This window comes from Oncorhynchus gorbuscha, linkage group LG05 (genome assembly GCF_021184085.1).
Source record: "Oncorhynchus gorbuscha isolate QuinsamMale2020 ecotype Even-year linkage group LG05, OgorEven_v1.0, whole genome shotgun sequence".
In the NCBI taxonomy this organism is placed as follows: domain Eukaryota; kingdom Metazoa; phylum Chordata; class Actinopteri; order Salmoniformes; family Salmonidae; genus Oncorhynchus; species Oncorhynchus gorbuscha.
The window spans coordinates 154,878-172,500 of NC_060177.1; the positions used below are offsets into that span (position 1 = coordinate 154,878).

A 17,623-nucleotide genomic window follows, 5' to 3' on the forward strand; every position below is an offset into this window, starting at 1 on the left:
TAATCTATACCAACACCACTGACTGACTACACCTCTCAGGTTGGTCATCTAATCTATACCAACACCACTGACTACACCTCTCAGGTTGGTCATCTAATCTATACCAACACCACTGACTGACTACACCTCTCAGGTTGGTCATCTAATCTATACCAACACCACTGACTGACTACACCTCTCAGGTTGGTCATCTAATCTATACCAACACCACTGACTGACACTCAGGTTGGTCATCTAATCTATACCAACACCACTGACTCAGGTTGGTCATCTAATCTATACCAACACCACTGACTGACTACACCTCTCAGGTTGGTCATCTAATCTATACCAACACCACTGACTGACTACACCTCTCAGGTTGGTCATCTAATCTATACCAACACCACTGACTGACTACACCTCTCAGGTTGGTCATCTAATCTATACCAACACCACTGACTACACCTCTCAGGTTGGTCATCTAATCTATACCAACACCACTGACTACACCTCTCAGGTTGGTCATCTAATCTATACCAACACCACTGACTACACCTCTCAGGTTGGTCATCTAATCTATACCAACACCACTGACTGACTACACCTCTCAGGTTGGTCATCTAATCTATACCAACACCACTGACTGACTACACCTCTCAGGTTGGTCATCTAATCTATACCAACACCACTGACTGACTACACCTCTCAGGTTGGTCATCTAATCTATACCAACACCACTGACTGACTACACCTCTCAGGTTGGTCATCTAATCAGAACCAAGGACTATATACAGTTCCTGGAAATAACTACTTTTAATAAAGACTAACTAAACTGAACCACTGAGAGCATAGTCAGTCTACCATGGCCTTTGAAACCTTCTGGGTTATGGTCGCTCTGGATAAGAGCGTCTGCTAAATGACTTAAATGTAAATGTAAATGGTTCGAGCTAGGGGTTCCAGTCGTCTCAGATGGTCAGTACCTTGTGGTTGAGGGATGCTGGAGGAGGGCTAGGGTTAAAGGTCAGGGGTTAGAGTTAGGGTTAAGGTATATTGTGGGTGAGGGATGCTGGCGGAGGGCTATGGTTAAAGGTCAGGATTAGCTACATGGCCAAAGGTATGTGGACACCTGCTCGTCCAACATCTCATTCCAAAATCATGGGCATTAATATGGACTTGCCCCCCCTTTGCTGCTTTAACAGCCTCCACTCTTCTGGGAAGGCTTTCCACTAGATGTTGGAACATTGCTGCAGGGACTTTCTTCCATTCAGCCACAAGAGCATTAGTGAGGTCGGCACACAGTCTGCGTTCTAATTCATCCCAAAGGTGTTCAATGGGATTGAGGTCAGGGCTGTGTGCAGGCCAGTCAAGTTCTTCCATACCGATCTCGACAAACCATTTCTGTATGGACCTCACTTTGTGCATGGGGACATTTTCATGCTGAAACATGATAGGGCCTTCCCCCAAACTGTTGCTGCAAAGTTGGAAGCACAGAATAGCCTAGAATGCATGCTGTAGCGTTAAGATCTCCCTTCACTTGAACTAAGGGGCTTAGCCCTGACCATGAAAAACAGCCCCAGGCCATTATTCCTCCTCCACCTAACATTACAGTTGGCACTATTCATTTGGGCAGGTAGAGTTACCTGGCATCCACCAAACCCAGATTTGACAGACAGACTGCCAGATGGTGAAGTGTGATTCATCACTCCAGAGAACGCGTTTCTACTGTTCCAGGATGCAATGGCGGCGAGCTTTACACCACTCCAGCCGGCGCTTGGCATTGCGCATGGTGATCTTAGGCTTGTGTGTGGCTGCTCGGCCATAGAAACCCATTTCATGAGGCTTCCGACGAACAGTTCTTGTGCCAACATGTTTTGGTTGGTGAATATATTTATAAAAGGCACCTTAGAGAGATTATCACAGCCATCAAAACGCCACACATGGGTAAGCCCACACAAATTACAGCTCTTATTTGAAATGTCTCTAAAAATCCACCATGGGGGAAAAATGAATGGCAGTTTGGAACTCTGTATCGAGTGTTGCAACCGAGAACAGACCATTTTCACGCGCTTCAGCACTCTGCGGTCCCGTTCTGTGAGATTGTGTGCCCTACCACTTCGCGGCTGAGCCGTTGTTGCTCCTGGACATTTCCACTTCACAATAACAGCACTTACAGTTGACCGGGGCAGCTCTACAAGGGCAGAAATTTCATGAACTGACATGTTGGAAAGGTGGGATCCTATGACGGTGCCACGTTGAAAGTCACTGAGCTCTTAGGTAAGGAAATTCCATTTCAAATGTGTGTCTATGGAGATTGCATGGCTGTGCGCTCAATTATATACACCTGTCAGCAACTGGTGTGGCTGAAATAGCTGATTCCAATCATTTGAAAGGGTGTCCACATACGTTTGGCCATGTAGTGTGTGAGGGTGTGTTGGGTTATGGTTAGGAGTCAGGGGTCAGAGTTAGGTACCTTGTGTGTGAGGGCGTGCTGGCGGAGGGTTATGGGTAGGGGTCAGAGTTGGGTACCTTGTGTGTGAGGGCGTGCTGGCTGAGGGTTATGGGTAGGGGTCAGAGTTAGGTACCTTGTGTGTGAGGGTGTGCTGGCGGAGAGTTATGGGTAGGGGTCAGAGTTAGGTACCTTGTGTGTGAGGGCGTGCTGGCGGAGGGTTATGGGCAGGGGTCAGAGTTAGGTACCTTGTGTGTGATGGCGTGCTGGCGGAGGGTTATGGGTAGGGGTCAGAGTTAAGTACCTTGTGTGTGAGGGCGTGCTGGCGGAGGGTTATGGGTAGGGGTCAGAGTTAAGTACCTTGTGTGTGAGGGCGTGCTGGCGGAGGGTTATGGGTAGGGGTCAGAGTTAAGTACCTTGTGTGTGAGGGCGTGCTGGCGGAGGGTTATGGGTAGGGGTCAGAGTTAAGTACCTTGTGTGTGAGGGCGTGCTGGCGGAGGGTTATGGGTAGGGGTCAGAGTTAAGTACCTTGTGTGTGAGGGCGTGCTGGCGGAGGGTTATGGGTAGGGGTCAGAGTTAGGTACCTTGTGTGTGAGGGCGTGCTGGCAGAGGGTTATGGGTAGGGGTCAGAGTTAAGTACCTTGTGTGTGAGGGCATGCTGGCTGAGGGTTATGGGTAGGGGTCAGAGTTAGGTACCTTGTGTGTGAGGGCGTGCTGGCGGAGGGTTATGGTCAGGGGTCAGAGTTAGGTACCTTGTGTGTGAGGGCGTGCTGGCTGAGGGTTATGGGTAGGGGTCAGAGTTAGGTACCTTGTGTGTGAGGGCGTGCTGGCGGAGGGTTATGGTCAGGGGTCAGAGTTAGGTACCTTGTGTGTGAGGGCGTGCTGGCGGAGGGTTATGGTCAGGGGTCAGAGTTAGGTACCTTGTGTGTGAGGGCGTGCTGGCGGAGGGTTATGGTCAGGGGTCAGAGTTAGGTACCTTGTGTGTGAGGACGTGCTAGCGGAGGGTTATGGTCAGGGGTCAGAGTTAGGTACCTTGTGTGTGAGGACGTGCTAGCGGAGGGTTATGGTCAGGGGTCAGAGTTAGGTACCTTGTGTGTGAGGGCGTGCTGGCGGAGGGTTATGGTCAGGGGTCAGAGTTAGGTACCTTGTGTGTGAGGACGTGCTAGCGGAGGGTTATGGTTAGGGGTCAGAGTTAGGTACCTTGTGTGTGAGGACGTGCTAGCGGAGGGTTATGGCTAGGGGGGGTCAGAGTTAGGTACCTTGTGTGTGAGGGCGTGCTGGCGGAGGTGGTGCAGCTGGACAAACTCCAGCCCACAGTGGGAACAGGAATATGGCCGAGGACTCTGGTGTTTCAGTAGATGGTTCTGCAGCTGGCTGCGGTAGGTGAAGGACTTGTTGCACTCTGTACACTGGTAAGTAGTTGGTCCCTGGTGGCTGGTCTGGTGGCGCTTCAGATGGGCGTAGGTGGGGAACTCCATGCCACACTGGGAACACACGTGGCAGCGCCCGCGCTCGTGTTTGGTCTCGTGGGCGCGGAGCTCGCTGGGGTAGGCGAAGCCACGGCGACAGAAGCGGCAGCTGTAAGGTTTGACGTCGGTGTGCTGCAGCATGTGTCTCTTCAGGTGGGAGGTCTGGGTGAAGCCCTTCTTACACACGGTGCATTTATGAGGCCTAGTTCCCTGGTGGGTGAGCAGGTGGGTCTGCAGGTGGCTGGGCTGTTTAAACAGCTTCCCACAGTGGGGGCAGGCGTGGGGCTTGATGCCCTGGTGACCCAGGATGTGAGTTACCAGGTTGTACTTGGAGGTGTAAGACTTTTCACACATACGGCACTTCCATCTCTTCAGCCCCTCCCCCATGTCCACGCAGTACGACTCATCTATCTGGATGTTGATGTCTAGACGGTCAACCCTCCGGGCGTGGTGACGATGGGTCCCTCCTCTTCCTGCTCCAGCTCCTCCTCTTCCCCCTACCCCCTGCTCCAGCTGGTTGCCCCACATCATACCCTGGCTGTTCTCATGGTAGATCTCCCCACCCTCGTACCCCCCCACCTCGCTGGACTGGAAGTAGCTGCTGATAGTCTCCTCCTGTCCTCCTTTCATCAGGCTGTTTCCCTGCTCTCCCTCCTCCTCCTCCTCCTCCCTTGCTCTCTCCTGATGCCCCCTCTGCCCCTGCAGGCCTCGATGCCCCGGCTCCCCTTTATGGCTGTGCCCTGCCTGGGAGTGTGTGTGAGGGTGTGTGTTAGCCTGCTGGCTGGACATGTCTCTGTCACACTCGGCACAGCCTTTTTGGGCGGCGGCACGGAGAGAGGCGGGGTCAACCTGGACCAATCCCCCTCTAGTAGTAGCCAGGTTGTTCAGCATGTGAACACAGGACGTCAGGCCAGTGATAACCCCTTCTCCTTTCACTTGGGATGACCCGTCCACAGGCACTCCAGCATGGCGCTCGGGCCCTACCATCTTCCCCTCGGGGGGTGGTCCGTGCCACCTCCTCTGGCTACAGCTGGGCTGCATGTGTCCGTCTTCAGGCAGGTTTTCTCCCAGGTAATCTCCGTTAGCTCCTATCAGCTGATCAGCGTATTCGTAATCCACCCCCTCTACAGGCAGGGCAGGGGACTCTTTAGGTTCTCCTGTGTAGAAGCCATTAGGAGCGATGGTAGCACCAAACACCTCATTCTGAGAGATGAGCCCCAGAACAGCAGCCTGGGCTAGAGACAGAACCACCACAGGATCAGTCTGAGTGCCAGAATCAACCTGTCTGGCCATCTCCCTGGGCTCACATCTAACCAGGCGCCTGCTGGCTTCCTCCTGAGACACAAACAGGGAGACAAGGTTAGTAATGCAACACATCTTTACTATCTATGATGTTGATCAGAGTGGTCCTTCTGTAGCTCAGTTGGTAGAGCATGGCGCTTGTAACGCCAGGGTAGTGGGTTCGATCCCCGGGACCACCCATACATAGAATGTATGCACACACGACTGTAAGTCGCTTTGGATAAAAGCGTCTGCTAAATAGCATATATTATTATTATTAGATAGCAGCAGAGTCAGTGAGGAGAGAATGCATCACTAATATCACCTCTCAACACTGGTCAACCATCATCAATAATATCACCCATCAACCCCTGGTCAACCATCATCAATAATATCACCCATCATTAATAATATCACCCATCAGCCCCAGGTCAACCATCATTAATAATATCACCCATCATTAATAATATCACCCATCAGCCCCAGGTCAACCATCATCAATAATATCACCCATCATCAATAATATCACTAATATCACCCATCATCAATAATATCACCCATCATCAATAATATCACCCATCAGCCCCTGGTCAATCATCATTAATAATATCACCCATCATTAATAATATCACCCATCATCAATAATATCACCCATCATCAATAATATCACCCATCAACCCCTGGTCAACCATCATTAATAATATCACCCATCAACCCCTGGTCAACCATCATTAATAATATCACCCATCATTAATAATATCACCCATCAGCCCCTGGTCAACCATCATTAATAATATCACCTCTCAACACTGGTCAACCATCACAAATAATATCACCCATCATCAATAATATCACCCATCAGCCCCTGGTCAACCATCATCAATAATATCACCCATCAGCCCCTGGTCAACCATCATTAATAATATCACCCATCATTAATAATATCACCCATCAGCCCCTGGTCAACCATCATTAATAATATCACCTCTCAACACTGGTCAACCATCACAAATAATATCACCCATCAGCCCCTGGTCAACCATCATTAATAATATCACCCATCATCAATAATATCACCCATCAGCCCCTGGTCAACCATCATCAATAATATCACCCATCAGCCCCTGGTCAACCATCATTTACATTACATTACATTTAAGTCATTTAGCAGACGCTCTTATCCAGAGCGACTTACAAATTGGTGCATTCACCTTATGACATCCAGTGGAACAGTCACTTTACAATAGTGCATCTAAATCTTCATCAATAATATCAACCATCATCAATAATATCACCCATCAGCCCCTGGTCAACCATCATCAATAATATCACCCATCAACCCCTGGTCAACCATCATTAATACTATCAACCATCATCAATAATATCACCCATCAGCCCCTGGTCAACCATAATCAATAATATCACCCATCAACCCCTGGTCAACCATCATTAATACTATCAACCATCATCAATAATATCACCCATCAACCCCTGGTCAACCATCATTAATACTATCAACCATCATCAATAATATCACCCATCAACCCCTGGTCAACCATCATTAATACTATCAACCATCATCAATAATATCACCCATCAGCCCCTGGTCAACAATCATCAATAATATCACCCATCAGCCCCTGGTCAACCATCATCAATAATATCACCCATCAGCCCCTGGTCAACCATCATTAATACTATCAACCATCATCAATAATATCACCCATCAGCCACTGGTCAACCATCATCAATAATATCACCCATCATCAATAATATCACCCATCAGCCCCTGGTCAACCATCATCAATCATATCACCCATCATCAATAATATCACCCATCATCAATAATATCACCCATCAGCCCCTGGTCAACCATCATTAATACTATCAACCATCATCAATAATATCACCCATCAGCCACTGGTCAACCATCATCAATAATATCACCCATCATCAATAATATCACCCATCAGCCCCTGGTCAACCATCATCAATAATATCACCCATCAGCCCCTGGTCAACCATCATCAATAATATCACCCATCAGCCCCTGGTCAACCATCATCAATAATATCACCCATCATCAATAATATCACCTCTCAACCCTGGTCAACAATCATCAATAATATCACCCATCAGCCCCTGGTCAACCATCATCAATAATATCACCCATCAGCCCCTGGTCAACCATCATTAATAATATCAACCATCATCAATAATATCACCCATCAGCCCCTGGTCAACCATCATCAATAATATCACCCATCAGCCCCTGGTCAACCATCATCAATAATATCACCCATCAGCCCCTGGTCAACCATCATTAATAATATCAACCATCATCAATAATATCACCCATCAGCCACTGGTCAACCATCATCAATAATATCACCCATCATCAATAATATCACCCATCATCACTAATATCACCCATCAGCCCCTGGTCAACCATCATCACTAATATCACCCATCAGCCCCTGGTCAACCATCATCACTAATATCACCCATCAGCCCCTGGTCAACCATCATCACTAATATCACCCATCATCAATAATATCACCCATCAGCCCCTGGTCAACAATCATCAATAATATCACCCATCAGCCCCTGGTCAACCATCATCAATAATATCACCCATCAACCCCTGGTCAACCATCATCAATAATATCACCCATCAGCCCCTGGTCAACCATCATCAATAATATCACCCATCAACCCCTGGTCAACAATCATCAATAATATCACCCATCAGCCCCTGGTCAACCATCATCAATAATATCACCCATCAGCCCCTGGTCAACCATCATCAATAATATCACCCATCATCAATAATATCACCCATCAGCCCCTGGTCAACCATCATCACTAATATCACCTCTCAACACTGGTCAACCATCATCAATAATATCACCCATCATCAATAATATCACCCATCAGCCCCTGGTCAACCATCATCAATAATATCACCCATCATCAATAATATCACCCATCATCAATAATATCACCCATCAACCCCTGGTCAACCATCATCAATAATATCACCCATCAGCCCCTGGTCAACCATCATCAATAATATCACCCATCAGCCCCTGGTCAACCATCATCAATAATATCACCCATCAGCCCCTGGTCAACCATCATCAATAATATCACCCATCAGCCCCTGGTCAACCATCATCAATAATATCACCCATCAGCCCCTGGTCAACCATCATCAATAATATCACCCATCAGCCCCTGGTCAACCATCATCAATAATATCACCCATCAACCCCTGGTCAACCATAATCAATAATATCACCCATCAGCCCCTGGTCAACCATAATCAATAATACCAATAACAGCAACTCAACTGAGGTAGCCTATCGGTTAAGAGCGTTGGGCCAGCAACTGAAAGGTTGTTGGTTTGAATCCCAGAGGCAACTAGGTGAAGAATCTGTCGACGTGCCCTTGAGCAATGCACTTCACTCTAATTGCTCCTGTAATTCATTGTGGATAAGAGCGTCTGCTAAATGACTACAGTGTAAAATGACAGAGAGGCGGATTAGGAATGTTAATAGAGGAGTTAAGTATCTAACGTTGGTCAACTGAACTCGGGATAACAGGTGACATGAGAGGCTCACCTTTTAGTCAGCCAATTTCTATGGCAAAGAAACCTTCAGAACTCCCCTGCTCCGGGGCACACTGTCTCAGGGCTGTCATTTATGCTGAATGAAGTGTTGGAGCTGTGTGTTGAGGACCAACCAAATCCAATCCCCATTCACAATCCTTTACTTTAGATTCTATACCGATCCATAATATCATCTGAACATGGAGCTAACTGAATGAATCCACACAGCTGCCAAACACACACAGGAAGAAGACTACAGCTACACTTTCATGGTAACATACTGTTGTCCTTATATGATAATATGATATGGTGACAGATCTGGTCTGAGAACAGTTAGACCCAATGTTGTCCTCACATGATAATATGATATGGTGACAGATCTGGTCTGAGAACAGTTAGACCCAATGTTGTCCTCACATGATAATATGATATGGTGACAGATCTGGTCTGAGAACAGTTAGAGAGAGTGCGAGAGAGAGAGCGAGAGAGAGAGCGAGGACAGAGAGAATAGACAAAGAGAGAGAGAGAGAGAGAGAGAGAGAGAGAGAGAGAGAGAGAGAGAGAGAGAGAACAGACACAGAGAGAGAGAACAGACACAGAGAGAGAGAACAGACACAGAGAGAGAGAGAGACAGAGAGAGAGAGGACACAGAGAGAGAGAGAGAGAGAGAGAGAGAGAGAGAGAGACACAGAGAACAGACACAGAGAGAGAGAGCGAGAGAGAGAGGAAAATGAAAGTGGGTGATGGAGGAGAGGGGGAGGGGAGAAAGAGGATGAATGAAAGGGGGAGGAAGAAAGAGCGAGAGAAGGAAAGAGAGAGGGGGGGGGAGAAAGAGAGAGGGGGAGAAAGAGAGAGGGGGGAGAAAGAGAGAGGGTGGGAGAAAGAGAGAGTGGGGGAGAAAGAGAGGGGTGGGGGAGAAAGAGAGGGGTGGGAGAAAGAGAGGGGGGGAGGGGGGGGGGGAGAAAGAGAGGGAGAGAAAGAGAGGGAGAGAAGGAAAGAAAGGGAGAGAAGGAAAGAGAGGGAGAGAAGGAAAGAGAGGGAGAGAAGGAAAGAGAGGGAGAGAAGGAAAGAAAGGTAGGGATAAAGAGAGAGAAGGAAAGAGGGAGGGAGAAAGAAGGGGGAGGGAGAAAGAGAAGGAAAGAAAGGAGAAAGAATGAAAGAGAGGGGGAGGGAGAGAGAATGAAAAGAGAGACACTGGAGAGAAAAGAGGAAGGGAGGGCAGAGAATGAGAGTGAGAGGGTGAAAGAGGCGGGAGGGGGAGAGGGAGGCAGTGAGCAAACAAAAAAGAGAGGAAAGGGAGGGGAGAGGGAGAGAAAAGGGAGGGGAGAGGGAGAGAAAAGGGAGGGGGAGAGGGAGTGAGCAAGCAAGAGGGAGAGATAGAAATGACTAAATGAAAGGCAGACAAAATGAAAGATTAAATCGTGTAGAGAGGGAGAGAGACAGAGAGAGCACGAGAGATGACAAAATTAAAGATTAGATCATGAAGAAAGAGAGAGAGAGAGAGAGAGAGCGAGAGACAGAGAGACAGAGAGAGAGAGAGAGCGAGAGACAGAGAGACAGAGAGACAGAGAGAGAGAGAGAGCGAGAGACAGAGAGAGAGCGAGAGACAGAGAGAGAGAGCGAGAGAGACAGAGAGAGAGAGAGAGCGAGAGACAGAGAGAGAGAGCGAGAGAGACAGAGAGAGAGAGAGAGCGAGAGAGACAGAGAGAGAGAGCGAGAGACAGAGAGAGAGCGAGAGACAGAGAGAGAGCGAGAGACAGAGAGAGAGAGCGAGAGACAGAGAGAGAGAGCGAGAGACAGAGAGAGAGAGCTAGAGACAGAGAGAGAGAGCGAGAGACAGAGAGAGAGAGAGACAGAGAGAGCGAGAGAGAGCGAGAGACAGAGAGAGCGAGAGACAGAGAGAGAGAGACAGAGAGCGAGAGAGCGAGAGACAGAGAGAGCGAGAGAGAGCGAGAGACAGAGAGAGCGAGAGACAGAGAGAGAGAGACAGAGAGCGAGAGAGCGAGAGACAGAGAGAGCGAGAGACAGAGAGAGAGAGAGACAGAGAGAGAGAGAGAGACAGAGAGAGAGCGAGAGAGAGGACAAAATGAAAGATTAAATCATGAAGAAAAAGAGCGAGTTGAAAGAGCTTTAAACAGACATTTGAGGCTGTTGGGACGAAATATGGAGAAAGGTTTCACCTAAAAGGAGGGAGAACGTTTTAAACAACTATCACATTTTCCTTCTCAACACTCTCAAACTGTGAATGTTCCAACTAATCACCACTAAACCAAACTACCCGAACACACCAAAGGTAAATGTTAACCATAATCCTGTGGTTACCAGCCCAGAACTCACCACATTCTTCCTGTTGTGATGTTTCAGGTGCTTCAAGGACCTCATTCTCCAGACAGAGACAGAGTGTCTCAAAGACAGAAGAGAGGAAGTGTTCTGCTCCTATTTATACTCAGGAAGAAGGAGGCGGGCCTTCTGGCTCCTCCCCCTACCAGAGTGTGTCTCTCTCTCTCTCTCTCTCTCTCTCTCTCTCTCTCTCTCTCTCTCTCTCCCTCTCTCTCTCTCTCCACACAAGTACAAAACATTATGAGCGCCAGCTCTTTCCATGACAGACTGACCAGGTGAAAACTATGATCCCTTATCGATGTAACTTGTTAAATCGATGTCACATGCGCCGAATACAACAACTGTAGACCTTACAGTGAAATGCTTACTTACAAGCCCTTAACCAACAGTGCAGTACACATCACAGACAAACTGAATTGGTCCACTCACACTGACAGCGTCGTGAAGAAGGCGCAGCAGCGCCTATTCAACCTCAGGAGGCTGAAAAAATTCGGCTTGTCACCAAAAGCACTCACAAACTTCTACAGATGCACAATCGAGAGCATCCTGGCGGGCTGTATCACCGCCTGGTACGGCAACTGCTCTGCCCTCAACCGTAAGGCTCTCCAGAGGGTAGTGAGGACTGCACAACGCATCACCGGGGGCAAACTACCTGCCCTCCAGGACACCTACACCACCCGTTGTTACAGGAAGGCCATAAAGATCATCAAGGACATCAACCACCCGAACCACTGCCTGTTCACCCCGCTATCATCCAGAAGGCGAGGTCAGTACAGGTGCATCAAAGCTGGGACCGAGAGACTGAAAAACAGCTTCTATCTCAAGGCCATCAGACTGTTAAATAGCCACCACTAACATTGAGTGGCTGCTGCCAACACACTGTCATTGACACTGACCCAACTCCAGCCATTTTAATAATGGGAATTGATGGAAATGATGTAAATATATATATATATATATATCACTAGCCACTTTAAACAATGCTACCTTATATAATGTTACTTACCCTACATTATTCATCTCATATGCATATGTATATACTGTACTCTACAACATCGACTGCATCCTTATGTAACACATGTATCACTAGCCACTTTAACTATGCCACTTTGTTTACTTTGTCTACACACTCATCTCATATGTATATACTGTACTCGATACCATCTACTGTATGCTGCTCTGTACCATCACTCATTCATATATCCTTATGTACATGTTCCTTATCCCCTTACACTGTGTATAATACAGTAGTTTTTTTTTGAATTGTTAGTTAGATTACTTGTTGGTTATCACTGCATTGTCGGAACTAGAAGCACAAGCATTTCGCTACACTCGCATTAACATCTGCTAACCATGTGTATGTGACAAATAAAATTTGATTTGATTTGAGTTCAAGAAAGAGTTAAGAAAATATTTACCAAATAAACTAAAGTAAAAAATGTGAAAAAGTAACACAAAATAACCATAACGAGGCCAAGTCAGTGTGCGGGGGTCATTTGTACATGTACCCACTGTAGTGCCTTACGGTCAGATGCCGAGCAGTTGCCATACCAGGCGGGGATGCAACAGGTCAGGATGCTCTCATCAATCCACTCAGTGTAGATGAAGGGGAGGAGACAGGCTAAAGAAGGATGTTTAAGCCTTAAGACAAGTGAAACATGGATTGTGTATGTTGCCAGAGGATGAACGGGCAAGACAAAGTGCCTTTGAACGGTTATGGTAGTAGGTTTAGGGTTAGGGTTAGGGTTGGGTTAGGGTTAAGTGCCTTTGAACGGTTATGGTAGTAGGTTTGAGTCAAGAACGGAAACAATTTCCCCATGTGGATCAAGAATGGTTCCCCACCGGCCTCACAACCGTGTAACCACGGCAGCCCAGGACGTCCACATTGGGCTTCTTCACCTGTGGGATGGGCTGAGACCAGCCACCCAGGCAGCTGATGAAACTGAGTTTACACAACCAAAGAATTTATACACAAACTGTTAGAAACCATCTCAGGGAAGCTCATCTGCTCGTCATCTTCACCAGGGTCTTGACATGACTGCAGTTTGGCGTCGTAACCGATTTCACTGCTACTCCTACTGCTCTCTCTTCGTCCGCCCACGTGTTCTCGCACACCCCGAGAGCGTCTGGTCAGCGGGGTGGTGGCACCGGGATCCTCATCTCTCCCAAGTGGTCATTCTCTCTTTCTCCCCTTACCCATCTGTCTATCGCCTCCTTTGAATTCCATGCTGTCACAGTTACTAGCCCTTTCAAGCTTAACATCCTTATCATTTATCGCCCTCCAGGTTCCCTCGGAGAGTTCATCAATGAGCTTGATGCCTTGATAAGCTCCATTCCTGAGGACGGCTCACCTCTCACAGTTCTGGGCGACTTTAACCTCCCCACGTCTACCTTTGACTCTTTCCTCTCTACCTCCTTCTTTCCACTCCTCTCCTCTTTTGACCTCACCCTCTCACCTTCCCCCCCTACTCACAAGGCAGGCAATACGCTCGACCTCATCTTTACTAGATGCTGTTCTTCCACTAACCTCATTGCAACTCCCCTCCAAGTCTCCGACCACTGCCTTGTATCCTTTTCCCTCTCGCTCTCATCCAACACCTCCCACACTGCCCCTACTCGGATGGTATCGCGCCGTCCCAACCTTCGCTCTCTCTCCCCCGCTACTCTCTCCTCTTCCATCCTATCATTTCTTCCCTCCGCTCAAACCTTCTCCCACCTATCTCCTGATTCTGCCTCCTCAACCCTCCTCTCCTCCCTCTCTGCATCCCTTGACTCTCTATGTCCCCTATCCTCCAGGCCGGCTCGGTCCTCCCTCCCGCTCCGTGGCTCGATGACTCATTGCGAGCTCACAGAACAGGGCTCCGGGCAGCCGAGCGGAAATGGAGGAAAACTCGCCTCCCTGCGGACCTGGCATCCTTTCACTCCCTCCTCTCTACATTTTCCTCCTCTGTCGCTGCTGCTAAAGCCACTTTCTACCACGCTAAATTCCAAGCATCTGCCTCTAACCCTAGGAAGCTCTTTGCCACCTTCTCCTCCCTCCTGAATCCTCCGCCCCCTCCCCCCTCCTCCCTCTCTGCAGATGACTTCGTCAACCATTTTGAAAAGAAGGTCGACGACATCCGATCCTCGTTTGCTAAGTCAAACGACACCGCTGGTTCTGCTCACACTGCCCTACCCTGTGCTCTGACCTCTTTCTCCCCTCTCTCTCCAGATGAAATCTCGCGTCTTGTGACGGCCGGCCGCCCAACAACCTGCCCGCTTGACCCTATCCCCTCCTCTCTTCTCCAGACCATTTCCGGAGACCTTCTCCCTTACCTCACCTCGCTCATCAACTCATCCCTGACCGCTGGCTACGTCCCTTCCGTCTTCAAGAGAGCGAGAGTTGCACCCCTTCTGAAAAAACCTACACTCGATCCCTCCGATGTCAACAATTACAGACCAGTATCCCTTCTTTCTTTTCTCTCCAAAACTCTTGAACGTGCCGTCCTTGGCCAGCTCTCCCGCTATCTCTCTCTGAATGACCTTCTTGATCCAAATCAGTCAGGTTTCAAGACTAGTCATTCAACTGAGACTGCTCTCCTCTGTATCACGGAGGCGCTCCGCACTGCTAAAGCTAACTCTCTCTCCTCTGCTCTCATCCTTCTAGATCTATCGGCTGCCTTCGATACTGTGAACCATCAGATCCTCCTCTCCACCCTCTCCGAGTTGGGCATCTCCGGCGCGGCCCACGCTTGGATTGCGTCCTACCTGACAGGTCGCTCCTACCAGGTGGCGTGGCGAGAATCTGTCTCCTCACCACGCGCTCTCACCACTGGTGTCCCCCAGGGCTCTGTTCTTGGCCCTCTCCTATTCTCGCTATACACCAAGTCACTTGGCTCTGTCATAACCTCACATGGTCTCTCTTATCATTGCTATGCAGACGACACACAATTAATCTTCTCCTTTCCCCCTTCTGATGACCAGGTGGCGAATCGCATCTCTGCATGTCTGGCAGACATATCAGTGTGGATGACGGATCACCACCTCAAGCTGAACCTCGGCAAGACGGAGCTGCTCTTCCTCCCGGGGAAGGACTGCCCGTTCCATGATCTCGCCATCACGGTTGACAACTCCATTGTGTCCTCCTCCCAGAGCGCCAAGAACCTTGGCGTGATCCTGGACAACACCCTGTCGTTCTCAACCAACATCAAGGCGGTGGCCCGTTCCTGTAGGTTCATGCTCTACAACATCCGCAGAGTACGACCCTGCCTCACACAGGAAGCGGCGCAGGTCCTCATCCAGGCACTTGTCATCTCCCGTCTGGATTACTGCAACTCGCTGTTGGCTGGGCTCCCTGCCTGTGCCATTAAACCCCTTCAACTCATCCAGAACGCCGCAGCCCGTCTGGTTCTCCCAAGTTCTCTCACGTCACCCCGCTCCTCCGCTCTCTCCACTGGCTTCCAGTTGAAGCTCGCATCCGCTACAAGACCATGGTGCTTGCCTACGGAGCTGTGAGGGGAACGGCACCTCAGTACCCAAACAAGGGCACTGCGTTCATCCACCTCTGGCCTGCTCGCCTCCCTACCACTGAGGAAGTACAGCTCCCGCTCAGCCCAGTCAAAACTGTTCGCTGCCCTGGCCCCCCAATGGTGGAACAAACTCCCTCACGACGCCAGGACAGCGGAGTCAATCACCACCTTCCGGAGACACCTGAAACCCCACCTCTTTAAGGAATACCTAGGATAGGATAAGTAATCCCTCTCACCCCACCCCCCCTAAGTTTTAGATGCACTATTGTTAAGTGACTGTCCCACTGGATGTCATAAGGTGAATGCACCAATTTGTAAGTCGCTCTGGATAAGAGCGTCTGCTAAATGACTTAAATGTAAATGTAAATGTAAAATGCTCACCTTCGATAACCACTGGCACGCTGGAGAAGTGTGCCCTTCACAGATGAATCTGGGTTTCAACCGTACCGGGCAGATGGTATGGGCAGGCATAAGCTACGGACAACGAACACAATTCCATCTTATCGATGACAAGTTGAATGCACAGAGATGCCGTGATGAGATCCTGAGGCCCATTGTCGTGCCATTTAGCCGCCACCATCGCCTCATATTTGAGTATTATAATGCACGGTCCCATGTCGCAAGGGTCTGTACACAATTCCTGGAAGCTGAAAATGTCCCAGTTCTTCCATGGCCTACATCCTCTCCAGACATGTCACCCATTGAGCATGTTTGGGATGCTCTGGATCCACGTGTATGTCAGCATGTCCCAGTTCTTCCATGGCCTGCATCCTCTCCAGACATGTCACCCATTGAGCATGTTTGGGATGCTCTGGATCCACGTGTATGTCAGCATGTCCCAGTTCTTCCATGGCCTGCATCCTCTCCAGACATGTCACCCATTGAGCATGTTTGGGATTGAAGAGGAGTGGCACAACATTCCACAGGTCCCAATCAACAGCCTGAGCAACTCTATGTGAAGGAGATGTGTCGCGCTGCACTAGTACTGGGGGAAACTGGGCTCAACACAGGTCCCAATCAACAGCCTGAGCAACTCTATGTGAAGGAGATGTGTCGCGCTGCACGAGGCAAATGGTGGTCACCCCAGATACTGACAGGTTTTCTGATCCACACCCCTATCTGTTTTAAACTGTTCTCTTTGACCAACAGATGCACATCTGTATTCCCAGTCCTGTGAAATCCATAGATTAGGACCTAATGAATTTATTACACTGATTTCCTTATGAACTATAACTGTATGGGCCTAATGAACTGGGATCAACATTGTCCCCTGGTCAACACTACACTAGTACTGGGGGAAACTGGGCTCAACACTGTCCCCTGGTCTGTCCCCTGGTCAACACTACACTAGTACTGGGGGAAACTGGGCTCAACACTGTCCCCTGGTCTGTCCCCTGGTCAACACTACACTAGTACTGGGGGAAACTGGGCTCAACACTGTCCCCTGGTCAACACTACACTAGTACTGGGGGAAACTGGGCTCAACACTGTCCCCTGGTCAACACTACACTAGTACTGGGGGAAACTGGGATCAACACTGTCCCCTGGTCAACACTACACTAGTACTGGGGGAAACTGGGCTCAACACTGTCCCCTGGTCAACACTACACTAGTACTGGGGGAAACACTGTCCCCTGGTCAACACTACACTAGTACTGGGGGAAACTGGGATCAACACTGTCCCCTGGTCAACACTACACTAGTACTGGGGGACACTGGGATCAACACTGTCCCCTGGTCAACACTACACTAGTACTGGGGGAAACTGGGATCAACACTGTCCCCTGGTCAACACTACACTAGTACTGGGGGACACTGGGATCAACACTGTCCCCTGGTCAACACTACACTAGTACTGGGGGAAACTGGGATCAACACTGTCCCCTGGTCAACACTACACTAGTACTGGGGGAAACTGGGATCAACACTGTCCCCTGGTCAACACTACACTAGTACTGGGGGAAACTGGGCTCAACACTGTCCCCTG

General features: G+C 49.1%; 1 protein-coding gene across 2 annotated transcripts in view; it reads right to left on the bottom strand.

Annotated features, from left to right (window-relative positions):
• LOC124035434 (zinc finger protein 710-like) overlaps positions 1 to 17,623 on the bottom strand; it is a 72,985-nt gene that overhangs the window by 17,606 nt on the left and 37,756 nt on the right. Inside the window, exons 1-2 of one of the 2 annotated variants that reach the window (XM_046348883.1) lie at positions 11,126 to 11,310; positions 3,688 to 5,232 (exon numbers count right to left, since the gene is read on the bottom strand). In XM_046348883.1, coding sequence (XP_046204839.1) covers positions 3,688 to 5,232; positions 11,126 to 11,170 — 1,590 coding nt within the window. In that variant the 5' untranslated portion in view covers positions 11,171 to 11,310. Of the gene's footprint in view, positions 1 to 3,687; positions 5,233 to 11,125; positions 11,311 to 17,623 lie in introns of those variants that run through there. The other variant, XM_046348882.1, reaches the window with a different exon arrangement.